The sequence below is a fragment of the Gadus morhua genome, chromosome 22 (assembly GCF_902167405.1).
Source record: "Gadus morhua chromosome 22, gadMor3.0, whole genome shotgun sequence".
NCBI lineage: Eukaryota > Metazoa > Chordata > Actinopteri > Gadiformes > Gadidae > Gadus > Gadus morhua.
The window spans coordinates 16243050-16268361 of record NC_044069.1 but is presented as its reverse complement, the minus strand read 5'-3'; the positions used below and the strand labels follow the sequence as shown (position 1 = coordinate 16268361).

The 25312-nt window shown below is 47.3% G+C and overlaps 1 protein-coding gene across 1 annotated transcript; it reads left to right on the top strand.

Moving 5' to 3' along the window:
- Positions 1–1880: 1880 nt before the first annotated feature.
- On the top strand, positions 1881–23492 carry col1a2 (collagen, type I, alpha 2). Its single transcript, XM_030346963.1, has 50 exons — positions 1881–2141; positions 3973–3977; positions 5408–5434; positions 5925–6008; positions 6786–6842; positions 7463–7507; positions 7753–7806; positions 7924–7977; positions 8090–8143; positions 8356–8409; positions 9706–9759; positions 10251–10295; positions 10414–10512; positions 10890–10943; positions 11378–11476; positions 11630–11674; positions 11786–11884; positions 12117–12170; positions 12323–12430; positions 12552–12605; positions 12784–12882; positions 13139–13192; positions 13396–13494; positions 13722–13775; positions 13916–13969; positions 14101–14154; positions 14568–14621; positions 14726–14770; positions 14899–14997; positions 15174–15281; positions 15468–15521; positions 15852–15905; positions 16563–16616; positions 16842–16895; positions 17036–17143; positions 17510–17563; positions 17933–17986; positions 18136–18297; positions 18525–18632; positions 18859–18966; positions 19200–19253; positions 19402–19509; positions 19637–19690; positions 19834–19941; positions 20278–20331; positions 20445–20552; positions 20748–20994; positions 21115–21299; positions 21454–21696; positions 22016–23492. Exons 1-50 carry the CDS (start codon positions 2072–2074, stop codon positions 22160–22162), a joined length of 4053 nt encoding a protein of 1350 aa, XP_030202823.1. The 5' UTR covers positions 1881–2071; the 3' UTR covers positions 22163–23492.
- The last annotated feature ends 1820 nt before the right edge of the window (positions 23493–25312 follow it).

Sequence of the window (25312 nt, the reverse complement as noted above, 5' to 3'; positions counted from 1 at the left end):
CCCCTATCTCTCGTCTCCCTCTTCCTCCCTTGGAGGCGTCAGTACTTAGCAAACATGAGCGTGTAACGTTGCAGGGAGAGGGACCTCGTCCACCTCTGAGACAGAGACCGTCCAGCTCCTCCCACCCCTCTCGCTCTTCCCCTCTACTTCCTCCTTTTCCTCTCTCTCTCTCTCTCTCTCTCTCTCTCTCTCTCTCTCTCTCTCTCTCTCGCTCTCTCTCTTTCCCTTGGTTTTACTTCTGAAGGGTTGCTGAGAGTTGTAGCTGTCTGGATCTCCCACCACACTGACTGAGAGAGAGAGAATGAGGGAGCGACAAAGAGAGAGAGATGGGTAGAGATAGGAGAGAGAGGGGAGAGATAGAGCGAGAGATACTTGGAATCATATAGAAAATGTTAACTTCAAGTTTCATCCCGTTGAACACGTCTTTAACTTCATTGTTAAGTCATTGTTTATACAAAGGGCTTACAATAGCATCTATCCAAATGCTGAACAGAACAGAATGGAAGTCTGACTGCTGCTGATGAATGGAAAAGTAGAACAAAATGAGGGCCATCATTTGTAGGTAGTGTGTGTGTGTGTGTGTTGGGGGGGGGAGGGGCAAGGGCACATTAGGTCACAACGTTTGGAGTGCATATGAGGGATGCAGAAGGTGACACTCAGTTGCTGACTCATACTGAGTGAAATAAGTCCGCAATCATTATCTGCAGCATTCAATGAGGGAGGCCATGTCCGTTGACCAGCTCCCTTAAAGCCCACTGACCTACTGAAAGTCCAAACGTAAGGAGAGAGAGCTACATCTGCACTCAACATAAGTGCATGTGATCATTGACCTTATTAAACTATTCCGAATGGTCCATGGCTGAGCCTGAGTCGGGTCAGTACGCTCCTAGGCTTGCCGTGAACATGCTGGAGGGTGCACGGATGTGAGTTGAGTTGTCAGAGAGATCTGGGTCTAAGGGCCCCTACTGAGCGTAGCCTTGAGGAGCAGGCAGCATCATGTCTGGTCATGTGGCCAGGTTAGAAGCGGAGAGAGTGAACGAGAGAGACAGAGAGAGCCAGAGAGGGAAAGCAAGAGAGATAGAGAGGGGAGGGGGAGGCTAGGAGTGTGCTCCAACTGGTGGTGGGTTGTTGAAATAAGTGCTTTCCCTCACACCTGTCTATAGTCTGTCCAAATAACTATGTGGTGTAGCTTGTGCCTTCAATACTAGTTGCAATGTGAACACATACGAATAAATGCTTTGACGTAGATGGCATGACGATCTGAGGGATAGCTTTATTTGTTATATTTGCTGGCCTGAAGATGAATCATCACGAAGTTGAAATGATCAGAATTGACAGAAGGCTGGAGAATTCTGCAAATGTCCTTAGGAACTTTCTAAAATCCCTTGCGTGGAAAGTTACCCAACATTAAAAAAAATAAAAAAAACTCATACAAACTTTTCCAATGATACAACAAAAAGTCAGCGCAGTATCCAGTCACCTATTGTTAGAATTGAAATCATCCGTTCAAATCAACGAGACTCGGGGATACCTCGCTGCCCAAAGCGCACTTTGGGCTCCGATATAGACTGCGTCTTTACGCACAGACCCGAGCAGCGCGCCTCGCTACGAAACTGTACCGATGCAGCTCGGCTTCGGTCTGAGGGCAAAGCTAAGGCCTTCATCTTCTTTTTAAACCTCGACGCTGTCCACGTCCTCAAAAAGAATGGATCTAATTAAACCGTTGTACTCGTCATCATCTCCAACTTCAGCTCGGCCAAAAGGTTTCTGGTGGAGCGAGGGCTGGGAGACGGAGGAGGACCACAGGATCGACTATTGGCTGGGCGAGGGATGGGAGAGTTCGATGGAGTTGCTCGCCTCCTATTGGCCAGGGGGCTGACTTTTGACACGCAGACGAGGGAACCTCCTGCCATATAAATAGGGCTGGTACAACATTATTATTCTAGCATCACGGCAGCAGGTTTCTGCTCAGTTTGGAGTTACTCTGGTCGCCATAAACTGTATGCCTTTGTGAAGGGTGGTTTAAAAACAGGGGCAAAGCAGCACAAGGAGTCTGCATGTCATTTTAGACATGCTCAGCTTTGTGGATACCCGGATTCTGTTGCTGCTTGCAGTAACCTCATACCTAGCAACATGTCAAAGTAAGTTTCAATGTCTGCTTTTTCATGTGATGGATATTTTCCTGGTCCCGTTTTTTTTGAGGATCTCACTGCAGCGTTTTGCGTTTGGCTTTTGTTTGGAAGCGTACTTCAAGCTCAGGACCGTTCGAAGCCTCACCGAATAACGGAAAGAGCCCAATTCGGAGGATTATCCGTTTTCCAAGGATACAATAAGTCCAAATTGATTAATATCAGAAAGACGAAAAAAAGTTGAAAGTTACTTTGAACAACCTGGTTTAGTATCTATTCATAGGTGCTGGTTGCTCATTTGCATGCCATTGTATACTTATAATGGCTTTTTATGTTTAAAAGTAGGATGAAAAGTTTGGGGCGTTGGACAAATTGTTCCATCACGGTGGCCAGGGAATGAGGCATTCATTGAGCCATTACCTCTGTCTCCCTCTAGTGGCCGATATTGGGACCATTTCTTTGGCCTTATTTAAAATGACCCCATCCGAACAGATAACTTATATACAGCAATATAGGCACGGCATATTTTCTGTTTAACATTTAAAAAGCAATTTGTTTATTTTAATAATATTGAATATAGTCTTACATTTTGAATTGTCTATTTAATTGCCGGTGTTAAAGTCATCTGATTCATACATTCTAATTAACAACAAGTATTCAAGATTAGAGTAGATTTAGGCTCATTCAAAAAAGACATTTATTGTAATTATAAAGTTGTCAAAAAGTAAGATCTCATGGCGCAACAGTTTGAAGCCTCAAGTGCGCCCCCCTGTGGTGCGTAATTGGCATTAAATATTTGTCCTGCTCAGCCAGCCATCCAGAAACGACCGAATGTCATTTCTGGATACTCCATCATGGTTGATGCCCTTAGCCAACAATAACAATGTGAAAACTGTGCTATATGGCCTTCATTATTGTTACTTATTTGAAACTTTCCATCCTAAAGTCAACTTAGGTAAACCCTCCAACTTTCAACCGACTCATGATTTGGACTTATATCAAACGTTTGAACGCAGTCAATAATGTCAAGTCGCGAATCTATTCAAAAAGAGGCAATGAATCCAGTCCTCACCATTACAGTACAGCAAACTATAATGGTTTGTTTCGTTTTATTATGTATCCCAGGGGCATGAATACCTGTGTTAACCCAGATGCACCTTTTTTGATTTGGTAGAATGTGAGAGTCTTTAAAATAACATATGTGGAATTAGGGCATGGCCAAGGATTTGGTTAAAACATAACTAATATTGAAAATACATTAAAAAAATCTAAACCTTTAATATACTATAAATCATAGACCAAGGATTGAGTTTGTACGAATGATAGCTAACAAGCCCAGAAGAATAATTGGCTTTAAAAATACAACCTGTCAAACAGTTAGGCCCTATTCTTTAAACGGTCTTCACGATGATAAGGCATCAAGGTAAAGGCCTTGGATAACACCCGTCCATCTCCCTGACACACTAGTTCTGCCTTTTAGGATACCTTTATATGTCATAGATTTAGACTAGTAGAAACATCAGCCTTCAACCTTCCCTGTTTAACCCAATTTACCTACTTACCCCCATAGTGACATACAAGGATTACATGCTGTCAATGCCAATTTCAAACGATGGATTAGCATACAATGTCAATCAGTCAATCAAACAAGCTTCTGCTCAGCCCAAATGGACGAAGACCCTAACACTGTGAACCCTTATCCTAGCTTGAGATGTGTTGTTTGTTTAACTAGGTTGTGCTGTTTTTGTTGTTGTCTTTGTTGTTAAGATGATGTATGTGCTAACGCAGTATTTCCTCTTCTCCCCCAACCTCCTGCTCCACTTGTCCTCCCTCCGCGCTCCAGGCTCGGTCAGTACACCTGCATGATCCTACCAAAACTGATTTATGCATAGATCAAATATAGCTTTACCTTGACACGCTGTGTGGTCGCATCCTCCAGTCCCCACTAGCTTTCCTCTTGTAGAAAAATATCTCCCGTGCACTCCCAGACGTCTGGGTGTCTCGAGCAATCTCACCGATTGCGGAGAAAATACCTCCGGGTCTTTCCTCCTTCCTGCCCGTGAATAGGTACAAGGGGTCCCATTGGTCTACGGCCAGTGTCAGTGAAAGCTAAAACCGGCGTCCACGCTGAGGTACCCATGGGGCCTGGCACAAAGAGCCCTTTCTCAGGGCAGCTGAGAGGGGCCGGCCGGGGTGGCCCCTCTCAGCTGGCCTCAGGTCAGATGGGTTCCCCTCTGGGTTGGTGTCTGGGTGGGACCATCATGGTACCCCGCAGGCCCCAGAACAGTCCCTCCAAATAGACTCTCCAGCTTGGATATCATTATCTTTTAATTATTTAAATACATTTCCTTGAAGCCGTGCTCTCTCTATTTAACGCTGATATTTAGTGATCACTGAGCAGGGGACAAGATCATGACATTTTTGTTCAGTGTGACAAGCGAAAGGTCATTTTATGTCATGACAACATGGAGGTTGTCTCAGATCACCATGTGGATACAATATAATGAGAGACACTTCTGGTGTCTCAATGGAGCTTTGGAAAGGTTATTTTATAATAACTGTTTTTCACCCTTTTGGATTCATACAAAGTCGTTGTTGAATGAATCACATGCCAGATCCAGTTCTTGTTTCCCTCTCTGCAGCTCTGTACTAAACACTGCCCGTTTATTATTTATGAGTTATCATATTACTTATTATGTCTACAGTGTGCACAGTGATCTGGGAGCAGCTTTATGAGGCTGTGCATCTGCATGAACATGTACAGCATCATAAATCCCCTGCATGTTAATGGGTTGATGTGCAAAGAGATAGATTAACAGCAATGCTGAACAGTGCATGATACAGCCAGCACAGTTAAATGACACAAAGAAATAAATAACACTATTTATTTATCTTCTATTTCTACTCAGGGAAGATTCAAAGTGAGCAATCAAACCCTGGTTGGATGTGTCATTTAGCCCTTTGAGTGTGGTGTATGTGATAATGCGAAGCATAGCTCAGGGCAGACATTGTAGGCATCAGCTCTAGCCAAAGGCCAGGTTCAATGAAGTGGACTGAAATATGTTCCCACCTGAATGGTGCTTTGGCTGTGCAGTTCACATGCACAGTTTGTCCACGTGCACGTATTCATCCCCCAGCGATTGTAGGCCAGCTTCTTTTAGGTTTTAGATTTTAGATATGTTAAGTTTAAGTCTACCTTCATTTTTTTACATGAACTTGCCTCACTGTTTAAATAATGTCTGCCTCTGACTCATCAATTCTTTACTTATATTCCTCAGGGCCCGAAAGGACCAAGAGGTGAAAGGGTAAGCCAATATCAAACTCATTAATTATGACAAGATGCATGACAATGCCGTGTTTGCTAGATAGAAACTTTCATGGAGTTTATCGGGTTGATATATGATGACGCCGATTGACCTTTCAACTTGGATAGGCCACACCCCTTTGTTTACATCAGGCACAGCCTAAAGCCGTCCGCCGTGATGTAATATTTGATACAAACAATAATGGACCAATCTCTGCTGCACGACGGCTGAAAATAACCTGAACTACAAATATTTGTTGTATATTATTTTTTTCTGACTTTGGCTCACATATCCAGACCAAATTCATATTTATCTTTTCTAAACTTTATTAACAATAATAAAACAATTTAGTAAAAGGACATGACGCTTTTATTCAAGTTGAGACCAAACCGAGCTCCACAGCCGAACAGAGCAGCGTCCCAGCAGACACGGTGGCTGTGTGTCAATCAGTGGTAATCAACGGAGACTAACCCAAGGCCTTCCTCCACAGGGACCCCAGGGCCCTGACGGGAGGGACGGCAGACCTGGCAACCCCGGCCCTGCTGGGCCCCCAGGACCCCCTGGCCTCGGCGGAGTAAGTATCCTATAGGGGCCGACTTGGTCAACTGCTGGGTGGGGCGACTGAAGGTGGATGTTGGTTCTAAAATGTGACTGGGTGGGCGACTGAAGGTGGATGTCGGTTCTAAAATGTGACTGGGTGGGCGACTGAAGGTGGATGTTGGTTCTAAAATGTGACTGGGTGGGCGACTGAAGGTGGATGTTGGTTCTAAAGTGCTGCTGGGTGGGGGAACTGAAGATGGATGTTGGTTCTAAAGTGTTCCTAGGTGGGGGAACTGAATGTTGATGAAGGCCTCTCAGTAAATAAGGTTAACCGGCTGGTATATCCTATTGTAACCGTAAGGTATAGAAGCTACAGGAAGATGCTGATTTGCTGTTCATCTGTTTGATAAACGATCAAGCCCTTAAACTCACCCGACCCAAATTCTGGCACAATTATAGCAATGGAACAGACAATTATAAATTGGGGCCAGGAAAACTATTGGAATGGATTTATGTGCATAACCTGAGTTACCTTTGACCTCTTGGGCTGGCCTCACTGGCTAAATGAAGGCCTTAAACACTTGAGCATTTTCTGGAAGCTCTTTCAACTCAAGGCCTCATGGTACAAATCATATGTAGGCCTGCTGTCACATTCCAAAAGACGACATGAACATTAGTGTCAACTGAAACTTGCAACCCATACATAACCTACAATGAATTAGAAAATAAGTATATTGTATGAATTTTTATATGTATATTTTTTGGTCTATATTTTGTCTCTTATTCTGGTTTTTATTTTTCACTCCAACAGAACTTTGCTGCTCAGTACGATCACAACAAAGGCGCTGATACTGGTCCCGGCCCCATGGTGAACGCACACACACACACACACACACACACACACACACACACACACACACACACACACACACACACACACACATACAAACTCAGACACACACACACACACACACACACACTCACACACACACACACACACACACACTCACACATACACACACACACATGCACAAACTCTGAGACACACACACCTGCAGTTTTGTGGTAACTCTCCAACAATAACACTATGTATTCACACATACACATCACCACACAGAACTACCAATAAGAACCCATCGAAGTCTGAAGACCTTTCCATGTCAGAGCACACCTGTCAAATAGGTTTCCGCTACAGTGTTCACTGTCATTCCCAATCAATGGATTATTCCCATGGAGTTCTGGGATTTATTCCACTTTATGGCATGCATTCTCACCTTAGCTTTCAGTCCAGTCAATGGACTCATCCTCAAAGAAATACTTCCACACATTTCTGGACTACTGTAAGTGTGGTTTTATAACACACAACCCTTTCTGTTGTATAGCATTCTGTCCTCAGCGGCATATCTTACTCACAGCCCACAACATGCACAGCCACTGGTGTTGGACATTGCTGTTGTTTGACCTTTGATTTCTTTCCTCTATCTCCAGGGAATGATGGGAATGAAAGGCCCACCTGGACCTCCCGGCCCCCCTGTAAGTACCCCCTCACCACCCACTCACACACACACACACACACACACACACACACACACACACACACACACACACACACACACACACACACACACACACACACACACACACATACACACATTCAAATAATTGTAAAAAAGGAGAAAAAAAAGCGCCATAAAAGTGCTGCATGACTACCATGCGGAGGCCATTTTGTCTTGTTCATCATCGCTCATCGTCTGCTTGTGTGTTGTCTCCTACCTCAGGGCTCCCAGGGACACACCGGACACGCTGGTGAGCCCGGAGAGCCCGGACAGACCGTAAGTACATCTCCCATCAACGCCTTCCCCATCAGCACCGTCATCACACCCACAATAACTCCCAATAGATGACCCTCGTAGCTGAAAGTAACCGGGTGGTGGGCGTGTCCCCTCTAGGGCCCCGTTGGTTCCCGTGGACCCCCTGGACCATCTGGCAAAGGTGGAGATGACGTAAGTGAACGCTTTCTGGGTCTACATCCCAAAAAAAAAACATCTTTAAAAGTGTGTATCTATGAAAGAGGAAGGAGGCGGCTGTTTGATCTTTGACCATGTTGGTACGCAGGGTAACAACGGCAGACCAGGCAAGCCCGGAGACAGAGGGACCGCTGGACCCCAGGTGAGCCAATCCTCCCCCCAAATGTCCCCTAAAATGATCCTTGACCCCGTCACTTACGGTTAACCCCAACCATACTTCTAACGCATACTGTACTTATGTAGCCACACCAAGCGTATTCCCACACAGCACTCCCCCTCCCCAAACATCTGGCCATTCTACGGTGGATACCTTGGTGAACATCTGTAAACATCTGCATTGTTGTGTACCTGCAGGGTGCACGTGGATTCCCCGGAACCCCTGGACTCCCCGGCATGAAGGGACACAGAGTGAGTTGTTGTTGTTGTTGTTTGTTTGTTTGTTTGTTTGTTTGTTTGTTTGTCTTTGTTGCCGTTGTTGACCTCCTTTTGCATTGCGTGGATTCAACCCGTATCCTCAGAATATGCGTGTACAGTCCTGCACACCTGCACAACCAGGGCTCCACCTGCTGGAGGCTAACATGAATAACACTGAGACAAACATTTGTAGTGAGATGGCCTCGTGGGTTATCCACTCTGGGATCTATTTCCTGTTTCCTGGGGACGGCTAGTTGTGTTTACATTAGGTAGAATCCACTCTGCATGACCACATGCTTATTTGGGGCCAGTAACAACCTCAATATATTTCCACCATATATTCTACATTTTAAAGTGAAAGTAGCTCATTTTCAAACAAAACAATTTCATAATTGCGGAATTTGCTTTTAGAAACCAAAAACACCTTTAAAGTCGAAGAATCATTCTAGCAATGCCCCTGGACTTCTCCTGTGCTTTGCTCTCAAAGAGAAGAAGAGTTTAAGCTTAATGCGGAAGTCCATTGCAAAGCCTTGGCTCTTCCAAGTGGATGATGCTTCCGCTCTTATCCACTCCTTTCTTTAGGTTTCCTACACCCGCTTAGGAATACCAAATGGAATACCTTATGATCTCATTATGAGGCCCTTCTATGGCTCATCCTGCAACGGCTTGTTGTTGAGTCTTTGGACTGTCTCAAGCCTCAACTGCCCTGGTGGCAGTGGATAGAGAGATAGTGGCAGCACCTTCCCTCGATCATTACAGCAGCGTTCCCAGCCGATTGAAGGAGTTGATGGAACACTCATTAGATCCGGAAGCTTTCGAATATTTTTTTTATTTTGGCTTTATTCTACCAGATTAGAATCATTGAGATTTCAATCTCCTTCTCAGGAGTGACCTAGCCAAGGAAGAAGCATGAAATATTAGAATGATATAATACAAAAAAGGACAATAGGCACTCATTCACAAGCATCCAAGGACATCTGGTTTACGCATACAACTCTGAATCTGCTTGAAATTCAAGCATGGTAGTAATGTCCCTTCTATGTGTTCCAGGGTTACACTAGTCTAACATGGTAGTAATGTCCCTTCTATGTGTTCCAGGGTTACACTAGTCTAACATGGTAGTAATGTCCCTTCTATGTGTTCCAGGGTTACACTAGTCTAACATGGTAGTAATGTCCCTTCTGTCTCTTTCAGGGTTACACTAGTCTAACATGGTAGTAATGTCCCTTCTGTGTGTTCCAGGGTTACACTAGTCTAACATGGTAGTAATGTCCCTTCTGTCTCTTTCAGGGTTACACTGGTATTGATGGTCGCAAGGGAGAGTCCGGTGCATCCGGAATCAAGGTGAGTTTAGCGACAACACAACCCTAACCGCTCAACATCAGTTTTCTACCAGTGCGTTTCGAGACACACAGGTAGAAAACCTGCTGGGCCTTGGGTCTGCTGTCAGCACTCAGCATCCATCCAGCCTTCCTTAAGAATGAGGCCAGTAGTAGCCCATGGCCATCATTGATATTGTTTGCTACCTACTACAGATGTCTATCTTCAACTATCTCAATGTGTCATTGCAGCAGATCTTTGGCTTGTTTTAAAGGAAGTTCCCTTTCAAAATACTAAAATTACCAAGGAAACGGGCATGCACTCAGGCTCCAGCACAACTACACACAAAGACACACACAACCACACACACACACATCACAGTCTTATGGATTTTAAGCATTTTCTCGAGTCAATTGCTACATGCATCCCTTTTACGCCATGTTACAACATGGTTGCATGTTGCAACCCAGGATGGGGCCATACCCTAACATGTTCTCTCTCTCCTCCTATCCTAGGGAGAGAGTGGTGCCCATGGATCTTCCGGAAGCCCAGGAATGGCTGTAAGTGCTCCATAGAAGCGCTTCCTACGGTGTATTGCAGTTTTCTGCACATTGGACGGTTTCCAGTACCTGTATGGTGTTGTAATGTAGCGGTCTTCTACCTGGCCTCCCCCTGCAGGGAGCTCGTGGTACGATTGGAGAGAGAGGCCGTGCTGGACCTGCTGGACCCGCTGGTGCTCGTGGTGCTGACGGCAACGTTGGGCCCGCCGGTCCCGCTGTGAGTAGCTGCCCTGGTCCCTTCACCCGTTCACTCCTTCACCCCCCTCCACCTCTCACCCTTTACTCCTCACCCCTCACACCTAATGCCTCACCCCTCACACCTGAACTCAGTCTTATGGATTTTAAAGCATTTTCTCAAGTCAATTGCTACATGCATCCCTTTTACGCCATGTTGCAACATGGTTGCAACCACCATGTTGCAACCCAGGATGGGGCCATACCCTAACCCCACTTCCTCACCCCTCACACCCATATTGGCACCTACCCATTGCCAGACACAGGCTGGCCCCATGACCCTCATGGGGCTTCCAACAGTAGAGCGATGACGTCAGCGTGTATGGTTTTGTAAAACATGCCTTCCATCTCCTCCTCCAGGGACCTCTCGGTTCATCTGGTGCTCCCGGTTTCCCCGGCTCCCCTGGCCCCAAGGTAGGTGGCGGTGCCATTTCCTGTTCAGCACTTCCTGTTCCCGGGACAACACTAGTCATAGATCTGAAGGAGGGTCCGTCGCGTCATATCCCCAGGGGAACTGGCATACATATAGACACACTGTGATATACATGTACATGATGTACATGTGCTGTCGTGTTATGAGTGGCAGTACCACACATAACACATCAATGTGTCAAAGCACATCATACAATACACACATGAAAACAAATACCACCTTAGTAAAGGTTGAAAGTTATTCCCCAAAGCCTAAAGCTATGATCAGTGGTTTGATGTTAACACAGTGTGTCAACCTCACCCCCAAGCATATACCATCACACAACATTGAGTCGGTTGTATCAATGCTAGTTGACATCATCCAGCCCGGTAGGCTCTGATGGCTAACCTCTGGCCTGTCCTCGGTCTGTGTTCAGGGAGAGGTTGGACCCGCTGGATCATCCGGACCCTCCGGACCTCAGGGATCGAGAGGTGAGGCCGGTACCAATGGTGCTGGTGGACCCGTCGGACCCCCTGTGAGTACAACATTCAAACTTGTCGCTATTTGTTCCCAAAAAATGCTATTGTTGTATGAGTGATCCTGTTACTTTGGAAGCCATTCTTTGGACAGTAAATGTTTAATATTTTTTGGTGACAATATGTTCTGTTTTCATTTGCTCTCCCCATAGGGCAACCCTGGTAACAACGGCCTGAACGGAGCCAAGGGAGCTTCCGTAAGTATAGACGCCCCCAAGATATTAGGATGTGTGGTTCCAATGCCGGATGTGTGTTGGTGTTGACCTCTGACCTGGGTCTGACCTCTCCCTGACCCCTGTGACCTCCAGGGTGCCGCTGGTGTTTCTGGAGCCCCTGGCTTCCTCGGAGCCCGTGGTGGCCCCGGCCCCCAGGGACCTCAGGGCGCTGCTGGAGCCAGAGGTCTTTCTGTGAGTCCACGCATTAAGAAAACAACAACACACAAACAAACACGTGAATGCAAACAATTCACACAAACACATGTCTTGACCTCGGCGCATGACACACACACATGCACACGCACACACACACACACACACACACATACTCGATTGAAACATGCAAACAAAGAAACAACGACGCAATAAATAATGATGTGACTTGTACCCGTCAGTGACCTCTGTTCCCCGCTACCTCTTCTAGGGTGATCCCGGTACCTCAGGCGTCAAGGGAGACTCTGGCCCCAAGGGAGAGCCTGTAAGTGATGACCCCGCCGAGTCATTTCATCCTTATTCCCTCTTTCTCATGGTCAGAATGCACGCAGGTCACAGAGGATGACTCTGCTGAGCACTGTGCACACGGAGCCTGTTGTGACCCTCTCTCTCTCTCTCTCTCTCTCTCTCTCTCAGGGTCACCACGGACCCCAGGGTGCCCCCGGACCCAACGGAGAGGAGGGAAAGAGAGGACCCAGCGGCGAGGCCGGAGCCAGCGGCCCCGCGGGACCCCGTGGAGCCAGAGTGAGTTCCCGCTGTGACGCAGAGAATCCCACTCACCTCACGTACACACAGCTCCGTGTTAGGGGTGGGATTGTGTTTTTTTTTTCTCAAGCTCTCTCTCTGTCTGTGTGTGACTCCCTAGGGTGCAGGCGGCAGCCGTGGAATCCCCGGATCAGAGGGAAGATCTGGCCCCATTGTGAGTTAGACACAACGACGCAAACCACACGCCGGTCCAGCACCAGCACCTCATATTGTGACCCTTATCTCTTTTGTTACACACACACATCCATACAAAACATACCGTTTACCTACCTTGAAGTTTAATGTGTGTGTGTGTGTGTGTGTGTGTGTGTGTGTGTGTGTGTGTGTCCTAGGGCATGCCCGGTGCCCGTGGTGCTACCGGTGCAGGTGGAGCGCGTGGAGCCCCTGGTGATGCTGGCCGCGCTGGAGAGACCGGTCTGACCGGAGCCAGAGTACGTTCCCTAGATCAATAATTATATAGATATGTATGTACATATTATCAAGAATACAATGTAATGTGTGTAGACTGAGGTTGGAATCCCTCAGTTCATAGATATGACCTTGTTTGACATATCGACATAGTATCGCTTTAGTACCATGTCCCTGCTCATAGCAGCAAGATATCCTGATATTAATTGATTGGTTGATTGATTGGTTGATTGGTTGATTGATTTCCTACTCAGCTGATCATTGTTTTCCTGTCTACAGGGTCTGCCAGGTAGCCCTGGAAGCTCTGGACCCCCAGGCAAAGAGGGAGCATCTGTGAGTATTGTACCTACCTCTCATGTCTTAAAACAATCTATAAACTGACCCTTCTCTCCTCCTGTTATCACAAACTACACCTCTCGTCAACCTCTTCTCTACACAATGAATCAATGCAAAGAACAACCAAGATGGGGAAACTAACATTAATAAATGAGTAACTAGGTACTTCCTGTTCGGCACTTCCTACTTTTTCCCTCCAGGGTCCCGCTGGACAAGATGGCCGCACTGGTCCCCCCGGACCTACTGGACCCCGCGGTCAGCCCGGTAGCATCGGCTTCCTTGGCCCCAAGGGTCCTTCTGTGAGTAGGAGAAAGAAGTCCAGGATTGGTGCTATTGTTTTTCTAGAGGAGTTGACATTGTCAACTCTACCGCTCTCAACTTTGACCCTGGCTTTAAAAGAGTAGTGGTTGTCTCCCAGTACTGTCTGGTCATGTAGGCATGACCTGTGAGAGGGTTGATGTTAATACCATTCTTTATTTATAAATCCAAAATAAGTTTCCCTAACCATGCTCTCTGTGTCCTTCAGGGTGAGGCTGGCAAGCCCGGAGACAAGGGACCCGCCGGCGCCTCTGGTCTGAGAGTAAGTGACCCTTTAACCCCCAGGTTCACTCACGTAGCATCACAAGCAGCATCACGTTCACTGACCTGGGTACACCATGTCTTCCTGACACCCGCCCCTCTGGCTCTCTCTCTCTCCCTAACTCTCTCTCTGTTTTTTAGGGAGCCCCTGGCCCTGAAGGCAACAATGGTGCAGCTGGCGCCCTTGGACCCGTTGTGAGTACTCCCACCACATAACAGCACATAAACCGAAACAAGATGTTTAACCACAGGCATCCAGGTGGACTAGAGAATCACAGGTGCATGGTACCATTTATTTATTACCTCTCTCTCTCTCCGTCATGCAGGGAGGTGCTGGTGAGAAGGGAGAGCAGGGACCCGCTGGAGCTCCTGGTTTCCAGGTTTGTATTCACCCCCATTCAGCAGATCTCAGCATTTTCAGTGTCGGGAAACATTGCCTATCCTATAGTGTTGTGCCCAGCGTGGAAACGGCAGCATAGTTACGCCACGGTCACTTCTTTAGTTTTATCTTTGCCTTTTACAATATGATACACAGTGCTAGCGTTGCGTGAGCTACACATTAGCCTAGCTGCTTAGGGGAGATCACAGGTGAACTTAAACTCTACTTAAAGACTAAGTAAGTACACTCACTACAAATACTACACGCTGCAGATGCCAAACTATCGTTGAACCAAACCTTCCATATGGTTTTGCAACATTTGTAATTACTTATCATGCCAGGATGTATGCAAACATGATTTGTTTTTGTTGCTGATTTTGAGTTTTAATTGTGTTATTTTTGTGATGACCTCAGGGACTCCCTGGAACCGCTGGACCTGCCGGAGAGGCTGGCAAGCATGGAGATAGAGTAAGTATCTCTCTCTCTCTGTCTGACACTCACACACACACCTGTATGGTCGAGTGACCAGGGAACCAGGTTTAATCGCCCACCGTCTCGTCTCTTACCAACAGGGTGTCCCCGGAGATCAGGGCCTTGCTGGACCCGCTGGAATTAAGGTGAGTTCCCCCCCCTCGCCCCAACGAGGACCACCCTCACTCTCAATAGATGTCCCTCGGTCCTTTTTGATCAACAACCAATCGTCTGTTTGACTTGACAATCATGTGATCTGCCTTGTGGCCAATAGGGAGAGCGCGGTACCCCCGGAGTCGCCGGAACCTCTGGACCTCAGGGATCCATCGGAGCCCGTGGACCCGCTGGTCTCCCCGGTACCGATGGTGGCAAGGTGAGGGCATGAAGATGTTGCCGATATTACTCATATCAAGTTGTAGATATCGGATTGATGTCAATGGCCCTGGCTCAAATACAAAGAAAGCAGATAGAGATTCATGAATGAGCCAACACACACGCCCTTGGATAACGAGGGGACCGTAACCTGTGTGTGTGTGTGTGTGTTTCCAGGGAGAGCCTGGCTCCGTCGGAGCTGCTGGTAACGCCGGACACCAGGGAAGCGGTGGCATGCCCGGAGAGCGTGGAGGTGCCGGTACCCCCGGTGGCAAGGGAGAGAAGGTACGCCCCCCCACCCCCCCGATACCCTCCACCTTCCGGATCACAAGTCCATCAGTGTCACGCATTGCATGAGACTTACAGCTGCAAACAGCCTTTGTGCTAACGAGACATTTTGTGTTTCTCCCACTCTACCTCTCTCCCTGATTCCCTTCCTCTCTCCGTCTCCTCTCTCCTAACCCCCTCTAGGGAGAGGGTGGCCACAGAGGTCCCGACGGAAATGTTGGCAGAGATGGATCCCGTGTAAGTTGTATTCCACATATCCCCCTTGTGCAACCCTATGTAGTCACTGATGTATACAACTTTATTAATATATCCCTGGCCAATACAATGTTAAAAACATAATGCGCTTTATATGGACACTTTATGAAGTGGAAACAATATATATACACTGTCTAAAAAATAATAATTGCGATCGGTATCTATACACTATGTGAAGAGGAAACTATATAAAAAGCAAAATAATAATGAAATAAAAAAAAGACTTAAATACAATATATATATGATTGCATCTTGTGATTAGCATGTCAAAGGGCAGAAGGTGTTGGTATTAATGGGGGTGTGTGTTTGTAGGGTGCCCCCGGACCCGGCGGACCCCCAGGACCTAACGGTGCTAACGGAGACAAGGTTAGTGTTGAACGTGTTCAGCATATTGTTTTCACTCACACATCACCACAAACAATAACAGAAAACACACTACATGCACGTCGGTCATGAAATGTTCCAAAAATGTAGACTTTCCGAAACTTTTCAGGCAATATTGTGGCTTTGAAATGTTCAAATATACCAAAAATGAAGACTTGCCTTGACACTCAACCCTATATATTTATACCGTCCCAATACCTCACTTGTCCATAACAAAATGACACCAATTAGGGGATCTAAAGCATGTCAGCACCTGTGTTAACTAGGATCTCCAACCCTAGCAGAAGGAGATGTTCAACTAATTATCCTCAAAAGGAGAACCTCAGCCTCGCCACCTGCTGGCTAGCCAATCACAGCACATCAACATGTTATCCTGACTGTTTGCTAATGCTAGGCTAACAGCAAACACAGCTAACAAATAATTTAGCTTATTTATTTATTTTTTCCAGCCATTCAAGAAATATAGGAAGAATATAGAGGAATATAGTAGGATCCAGTTTGACAAAGCCTTTGTTTCCAGGGCTCTTTGAATTGAATTGGCCCTCAACAACAACAAAACAAGATTTGTACTTATTTTGAATTTCAATATTTCCAGTCTTTCCTTTGCTGTGTGCTGAACTCTGATGTTCCCTCCTCCAGGGTGAGAGCGGTTCCTTCGGACCTTCCGGCCCCTCAGGAGTCCGTGGACCCTCTGTAAGCGCCCCCTTTTTATTATTACATTATATTACACTATTATTATTATCATTGTATGGTACGGTTTGATTTGAACTTACAGGATCAACATTATAATGTTAATCCCAACCAAGGAAGTACATTTGGCTGCCGACATAATGCATCCGGATTAAGTCGGGCTCGAACCCAGTCCTTGTTCCTGACCCGTTCCCCTTCCTCTTCCCCCCTTCCTCTTCCTCCCTGCAGGGTGAGCGTGGAGAGGTTGGACCCGCCGGATCCGCTGGATTCGCTGGACCCCCTGTAAGTCTGCAGGCCGAAAAATGCACACACACACACACACACAGACACACACACACACACACACACACACACACAGACACACACACACACACACACACACCAACACACACTGATGCAGCCTCTGTGGTCTGGCCCTGCAGGGTGCTGATGGACCCTCAGGAGTCCGTGGAGAGCGTGGACCCGCCGGAGGCAAGGGAGACCTTGGACCCGCTGGCCCTGCCGGACCCGCCGGACAGTCCGGACCCTCTGTGAGTACCAGCCCCCCCACACACACATGCAGACCCCCACACGGTTGACCCTGGTTGAAGGAAAGGTGATGAAGTAAGGCAAGGGCGGGTTAGAATAAAGGTGCTCTAGACCATGCATAATAGACGATCATTCAAAAAGAGAAATCTAGAATAAAAGTTGACGGTAAAACAGTAAATAATGCACAAGAATCGGTGGCAAACAGAACAGGTTTATGAGCCCTGAGGGGTAAAAGAGGGTTTGGTAATGAGGGCACAGGGGCTTTGGCTTCAGAGGTAACAGAGATAATGGGGATAATGTCGATAGAGGCATGTATGAAGACTTGGATGACTGGCACGACCCCTGACCTCTCTTTCCTCTCCCTCCAGGGTGCTTCTGGACCCGCTGGACCCCCCGGTGGTCGTGGTGACAACGGACCCAGTGTAAGAACCCCTACATGATACTAAAAAGATTGGTCCTTATGTCTGTTATTATAATTATTAAGATCAAATATAGGCATTTCAACATCCTACTTCAAAAATGTATCCCAGAAGCTGCTCTACTGAGACTCACACATACGCAACACACATACGCAACACACATACGCAACACACATACGCAACACACATACGCAACACACATACGCAACACACATACACCAGTAATAGGGCTTGTAAATTGTGACACACATCCCTGAATGAACCTGTGAAATGATTTGTCATCGGTTGAGGCTGGCTTAGGTTGACTTAGAATTGAACAGTACCACTACTCTCTTGAGTCTTGATCTGATTTGCTTGTGTTTCTGACTTCAGGGTCTGACTGGTTTCCCTGGTGTTGGTGGTAGAGTTGGCGCTGCCGGTCCCTCTGTGAGCATCACACGCAAACCTACACACACACACCTACACACGCACACACCAAGCTTGAGCGTCATGTCGCCCATTTCCTATGCACTGATCGTACTACATTTAAAACCTGCCGTCCATCTCATGTGAACCTCTCCTTCCACCACTCCTAGGGCATCGTTGGCCCCCCTGGCTCCTCCGGCGCCGCCGGTAAGGACGGCCCCCGCGGTCTCCGTGGAGACTCTGGCCCCGCTGGCCCCCCTGGTGAGCAGGGTATGCTTGGCCCCGCTGGTCTGGCTGGAGACAAGGGACCCTCTGGAGACTCCGGTCCCGCTGTAAGTTGTCCCGTCTCGTCTGGGAAAGAAGTTTCTACCGAGCGACGAAAAAAAAACAACAACATTTCTTCCATGGTGTCTTTCATGAGGTCAGGTGCCTGTAAGCCTATTGGGCCCTCATTCCTCCCATTGACCTATGATGTGTGTGTGTGTGTGTGTGTGTGTGTGTGTGTGTGTGTGTGTGTGTGTGTGTGTGTGTGTGTGTGTTTGTGTGTGTGTGTGTACAGGGTGCCCCCGGAACCTCAGGACCCTCTGGTCAGCTTGGAGGACAGGGATACGTTGGTCTGCCCGGACCAAGGGGAGATCGTGGTGTCCCCGGTGGAGCTGGAGGCCTGGTGTGTACAACGCGACCACATGAACAGCACTGAGCATCGCGCCTGTCAAATGCTTCAGGCTGGCAAGCCCTGGTGTCGGCTCACCTATCAGAGGGATCGCCACAACTCTCCCCTTGATCCAGTCTTTGACCCGGTGTGTGTGTGTGTGTGTGTGTGTGTGTGTGTGTGTGTGTGTGTGTGTGTGTGTGTGTGTGTGTGTGTGTGTGCGTTCCCCCCCCCCCCGCAGGGAGAGTCTGGTAGAGTTGGCCCCACTGGGTCTGCTGGACCCCGTGGACCCTCTGGAAACATCGGCATGCCCGGTATGACCGGACCCCAGGGAGAGGCTGGCCGCGAGGTGAGGATCGTTTGCGTTCGTTTGTCTCGTGTGACAGTAGCCAACTCCTCATGTACATGTAGCCGGGCTTCTACGAGCAGATGGTCCTGCTTGGTACACGCTCAGCGCACATCCGCATAAATGCATCGAGTTGAGCTAGCTTAGCTCAATCACTTCTGCTCCCTAGCCAAGATGTCCGGTTTCTCGCGGTGACAGTACCTGCTGTTCCCTAACTCTATGGTGCGGATCCACAGGGTAATACTGGAAACGATGGACCCCCTGGCCGTCCCGGTATCGCCGGAATCAAGGTAAGGCTTCACAAAGGTTTTTCTGACTTGCCTACATTGATGATACACTCACACACACACACACACACACAGACGCACACACCTCTGAGTGCGTGTGATCATCCTCATGATGGCTGACGGCCTCCCCCCCCCATCACCCCCCTCACAGGGAGACCGTGGAGAGCCTGGATCCAACGGACCCATGGGCATGGCTGGAGCTCCCGGACCCTCTGGCCAGACCGGCCAGGCTGGCCGAGGTGGAAACCGCGGAGAGTCTGTGAGTACACCTGACCTGAACTCCCCCCGCCTCCTCCCCCATGGTTTTCCCCAAAGCAGCAAGGTTTCGTATCATCCCTGTTGTTGCATTGATCTAACCCTCCTCTCTCTCCGTCCTGTTTCTCTAGGGACCCGGAGGCCCCACCGGCCCCTCAGGGATGGCTGGAGCTAGAGGCGCAGCTGTAAGTGTACCTTTTTAAAGAGAAAGTGACCCTGAATCGATTCATCCATGATAAGAAAACCGTTTCCTTATCTTTTTGAGTCCCTGAACCATTAAAGGGATTTTTCGCTGACTGTGTGTGTGTGTGTGTGTGTGTGTTTACAGGGACCCGCAGGACCCCGTGGTGAGAAGGGTGTTGGTGGAGAGAAGGGAGAGAGAGGCATGAAGGGACTGCGTGGACATGGTGGACTCCAGGGAATGCCCGGACCCGCCGTGAGTGACCCCCCCTCCAGCAGCAGCAACACACTTTAAACACGACAATGCCCCGACAAAGATAAAACACATTGTGACAAAGCTTTTATTTAAATGGTATGGGATTACTCTGGCCCCCTTGTGGCAAGAGGAGAGATTGCAGCCTACCTGGCCACAGGCTCTTTCAAAAAGCTTGAAATATAACAGACTGATAATTACAATTTATAAGGACAATAAAACACTTACATTATAAAAGTCTTTATAATATTATGATATTCAGTGTAACTTCTATGGGTTGTCTGTTGTTGTTGTTTGTGTTTAGTTGTTGTTTTCTGATGCGGTTCCCACTCCCTACAGGGCCAATCTGGTGATTCTGGCTCTGCTGGACCTGCTGGACCCTCTGGACCCAGAGTGAGTGGAAAACTCAATTACCCACAATACCATGCCTGGATCTGAACCACCTGGTCATCAGAGTGGCTTTATTCCGCACCCCCTCCTAAAGGTTCATTATGTTTTCCTCCCAGGGCCCCGCTGGACCCCACGGACCCCCTGGCAAGGATGGTAGATCTGGTAGCCATGGAACCATTGGTGCTCCCGGTGCCCGTGGACCCCCTGGATACCTCGGACCCGCTGTGAGTCCATCCAGCCCCTGACCCTTCATTCAAAAAACATAACCTTAAAAAAACAGACTCACCTCATATGCATGAGTTTAGGCTAGTCCTTGAGTTAGCTTTAGCTAACTCCTTTCCTTATGGGTGATCAGCACCCCGATCAGACGCCATTGTGTCGACCCCCTCTCTGACCCGTTTTGTGCCCGTGGACGGCAGGGTCCCAACGGATCTCCCGGTCTTCCCGGACCCCCTGGCCCCGCCGGCGACGGATACGACGTGTCCGGAGGATACGATGAGTACAGAGCCGACCAGCCAAACCTGAGGGCCAAGGACTACGAGGTTGATGCCACCATCAAGTCCCTGAACACCCAGATCGAGAACCTGCTCAGCCCCGAGGGCTCCAGGAAGAACCCCGCCCGCACCTGCCGCGACATCAAGCTCGGACACCCCGAATGGACCACCGGTGAGTCCAGGCTCGGGCAGCCCTGGTACCTTAAGCGGTAGCTCCCTGTTCCCGTTTGCCGTGATTGAGAGTCGGATTAAGCGTCTAAAATGCTCCTTCCCTTCCCTCTCCCTCTGCTAGGCTTCTACTGGATCGACCCCAACCAGGGATGCACCAACGACGCCATCAAGGTGTTCTGCGACTTCTCCACCCGCGAGACCTGCATCTTCGCCCACCCCGCCAGCATCGCCCAGAAGAACTGGTTCAGAAGCACCGAGACCAAGAAGCACGTCTGGTTCGGAGAGACCATCAACGGAGGCACCGAGGTGAGGCCCCCCTGTGGTTAACACCCCACCCTCCTCGATTCTGTGCAGTTCAATAATAACGACAATGATAATAATGTTAATTACTCCGCGAGTAATTAACTCCTCCACTAACTCCACCCCCCCCTCCTCCACCCTCTCTCTCTCCCTCTTCCAGTTCACCTACAACGACGAGACCCTCAGCCCACAGAGCATGGCCACTCAGCTGGCCTTCATGCGCCTGCTGTCCAACCAGGCCAGCCAGAACGTCACCTACCACTGCAAGAACAGCGTGGCCTACATGGACGCTGAGAGCGGCAACCTGAAGAAGGCCGTGCTGCTGCAGGGCTCCAACGACGTGGAGCTCCGCGCCGAGGGCAACAGCCGCTTCACCTTCAACGTGCTGGAAGACGGATGCACTGTGAGTGATCCCTACCCTCCACCCTGAGCCTTAAGCCCCCTACATAACCAGCCGCTATCGCCACTGGGTTTAGTCCTGGCATGGCTCTTGTTTTAGTTATTTATTTTCCTTGATGAGGTTACTATAAGCTGGGTTGGTTATATTCACGCTGATTAGTTATGGTTACGGTATGCTCGGAGATAGACCTTTGTGCGGCTGGATTGTGTTACAGAATGGGAGTTATCTCAGATAGTTCTGATATGTGTTGTCTATTGGCTCCTGTTGTCCACTCTTCTGACGTTCTGTTTCTCTCTCTCTTTGTCCCCGCCACCACTCACAGTCACACACTGGCGAATGGAGCAAGACAGTCATCGAGTACAGAACAAATAAGCCATCTCGCCTGCCCATCCTCGACATTGCACCTTTGGACATTGGTGGAGCCGATCAGGAGTTTGGCTTGGACATTGGCCCAGTCTGTTTCAAATAAATAGACTCATGTTAAATTAACACCTCCCCCTCCCAGAAAAAAAGAGTGAAAGAAAGAAAAAAAGAAAATCTCTGCCCTTCTTTCTTTGTTGTTTTTTTATACTGAATGCTGATTCCTCTCGGCGCCTCCACTTGCTTAAGCTGGGCAACTATCGGAGTGGAACGGACGGACTGAATGGAGCGATTGTGCAATGCAAATTAATACAGCCAACGAATGGGAACGCAGGAAAACACCTTGTTGTGGGACACCATGCCATCGTTTTGTAAAAAATAAAAGAAGTGTAATAAAAACGCTGAAAGTATGCATCACTTTGTGGTCTTTGTATATCTTCCAAAGAGGAGGAGGTTTAAAACCACAATTTCCATGAAAAAAAGGTTTAGACTACCTCACGACCTGTACATTAAGAAAATACTATTGACAAAACCCGGTTTCCTGCAACAGAAGGTGTTGGAAAAGTTGCGAGACTTCGAGGTCTGTCGCCGTTCCATCAGAGGGTGCTCTACTGCGGGGGTCCATGAGATCTATGGTGCTATTACGCAGCAAACCACTCTGCCCATCTGTATTACTTTGTATTGACCTTCCAACCAGGAGCATCGCGCTAGTCCTCCCTGGTACCTACCACCCCCCCAGTTTAAGCAGGTGGAATCCCCCTTAAACTAATGCCTTGTGTGGTTGTTTTTTCCCCCCCTCCGTTGTTTCATTTGATTTCCTTTCCTTTCTCATTTTTTTTGTGTAGAAGGTTTTCTTTTTGTCCAAGCTTTTTACTCTTCTCAAGTCCCACACTCAGTGGTCATACTGACATACTGCATTTCAGCGCAAAAAAACTCTCTTTCCCCCCCCCCCCTGAAAAAAAAGCCAACACCACAAAGTTTATTGTACCTATTTTGTATATGTGAGATGTTTAAATAAATTGTGAATGGTTCTGAAATAAAGCATGTCCAGTGTTCGAACAACTCCATCCTTCAGTGACTAGAGTGCTTTTGTGTTTCGACAACACAATGGTTAGAAGTTGTAGAAGAACGACAACTGTTTTTTCTTTTTTTTTCTTTTTTGGTTACAGCCCTCAGTTTAGCTGATGATTTGCATAATCGTCTTTCGATGTAAAATTAAATTCACATCTTCATTGATCCTCAATACCCTTTTTCCTGCTCCCTTTTTCTAAACACAAAGCACCCGACATATGTACAGTAATATATCTGTTGAAACTGTCCATGCCAATGTTTGATTACTAACATACTTTGTTGTCATGTAAATATGCCCCTTCTTCTGACACTGCTTTTCCTCGCATAATACAGCTTTTGCATCCAAATAAATTTTGGTGTGATTTGGATCGAGGCCTTGGATTCTGGTGATGCATCCATACTTTATTTATCTTCGAGTGGTAGCCATGAAACACCCTTTGACATGACAACACTCCTCTTTACAAAGCTAATTCAAAACCACAGTGGACAGAGTAAGGTGTTTCAGGGCAAGGTCAGAAACATACAGAATAGTAGAAAAACAAATCAACTTATAAGTGACATATTGTACCACCATATATGTGGACACGCCCACTTGTGATGTCAGAAGAGGCCGATTTTCAAAACGGCTTGTAACGGCTAATCACACTCACACCTGATGGTACAATATGTCACCTTTAAGCCCAGTTCAGACAAAGTTTCACCTCGCAACGACTTGCAACTCGCAACTCCTTGCGACTCCTTGCGACGAGATCGGGCTGCGACGTTCTAAAAACTGGGCAGTTCAAACTGCTGCACCGGGCGGCGACGTCAGGTGGTTTCCCTAGCAAATGTGAACGCTCTGGCACAGCTGAGAGCCGCAACAGCATCAGCATCATGCTAAAAAAGTAGCCTAACTTAGGTTTGTATTAGGTTGCTTGAGCTAGCACCCCAATTTACCCTCCCGCCGGACCCACACACATTGCCGGTTTATTGGGTTTCATTCTGATGTAAATGCGACGGTTCCGGGGGGGGGGGGGGGGGGGGGGGGCTTGGGTAGAGGTGTTGCTGCCCAGTGCCCACATGAAAAGATTCTATAGTTTACTATAGTAAATAAACTATACATAATAATAAATAAATAATCAACTATAGTATACCCTATATACACTATAGTAAATATTGTAGTGTTTTTTGAACCTTACTATAGTAGTTTTACTACAGTAAACTATAGTATACTATAGTAATTTTCCAGACATTGTAGTGTACTATGGTAAATACTATAGTAAGTTACTACACAGTGTAGTAGGCTATACTATAGATTACTATACTATACTACAATACAGTGTGGGATTTACTATAGTAATTTTCTCTATAGTATACTACACTGTGTAGTAACTTACTATAGTATTTACCATAGTACACTACAATGTCTGGGAAATTACTATAGTAAATCCCAAACTATATTGTAGTATATTATAGTATACTATAGTAATATATAGTATACTGTAGTAAATGCTGTAGTAAACTATAGTATTTTTTCCCCTGGGTGCGCTGTCTCCGCAGAGGCAACGCAGCGATATCATCATGAGCAGCGGACTCGATGACGTCACCACCTCTGCTCGTCCGTTAACTGTGCTACGGCCTCATTTAGGCATACAGGCCTACTACTACTGAACAATATAAACAAATGATATAAAACAAAATCCCAGCCTCTTTAATTTTCAAATAGTATGTAAATATTCTGAATGAATAAAAATTGAAAAGATATGCGTGTCCTCCAAGGTTCGTTGGATGCTTAAATGATGCTGATAACTCCAACGTGTGGGCGGTAGTGCTTAGTGCATGACTAATCAGTATGAAACAATTTAGTGAGCCTATCTTTAATGTGTACAGGCAAAATAAATCAAACAGGGGTTTCTTCTCCTTTTTATGCTTTGCGATACATATATTCTTTGAAACATGGCTCTGATAGCCTACATATGAAGTCCAATTTATTCAAGGGCTCCTTCACTTGTTCATCTCACTTGGAATGAAAGAAAGGAAGATAAAAAAAAAAAGAAATGGTTTATTTCAATACTACCAGTATCTATTTATGTTTTTTTCTCCCTGAAAGTTAACCGCTCTGTTCAAAGGCAATGTTGTTCACAAACGCTAGAGGGCAGTGTAAGAACGTGGCCTTCTTCAGCGAGGCGCCAGATAGTGTTCTTCCAAT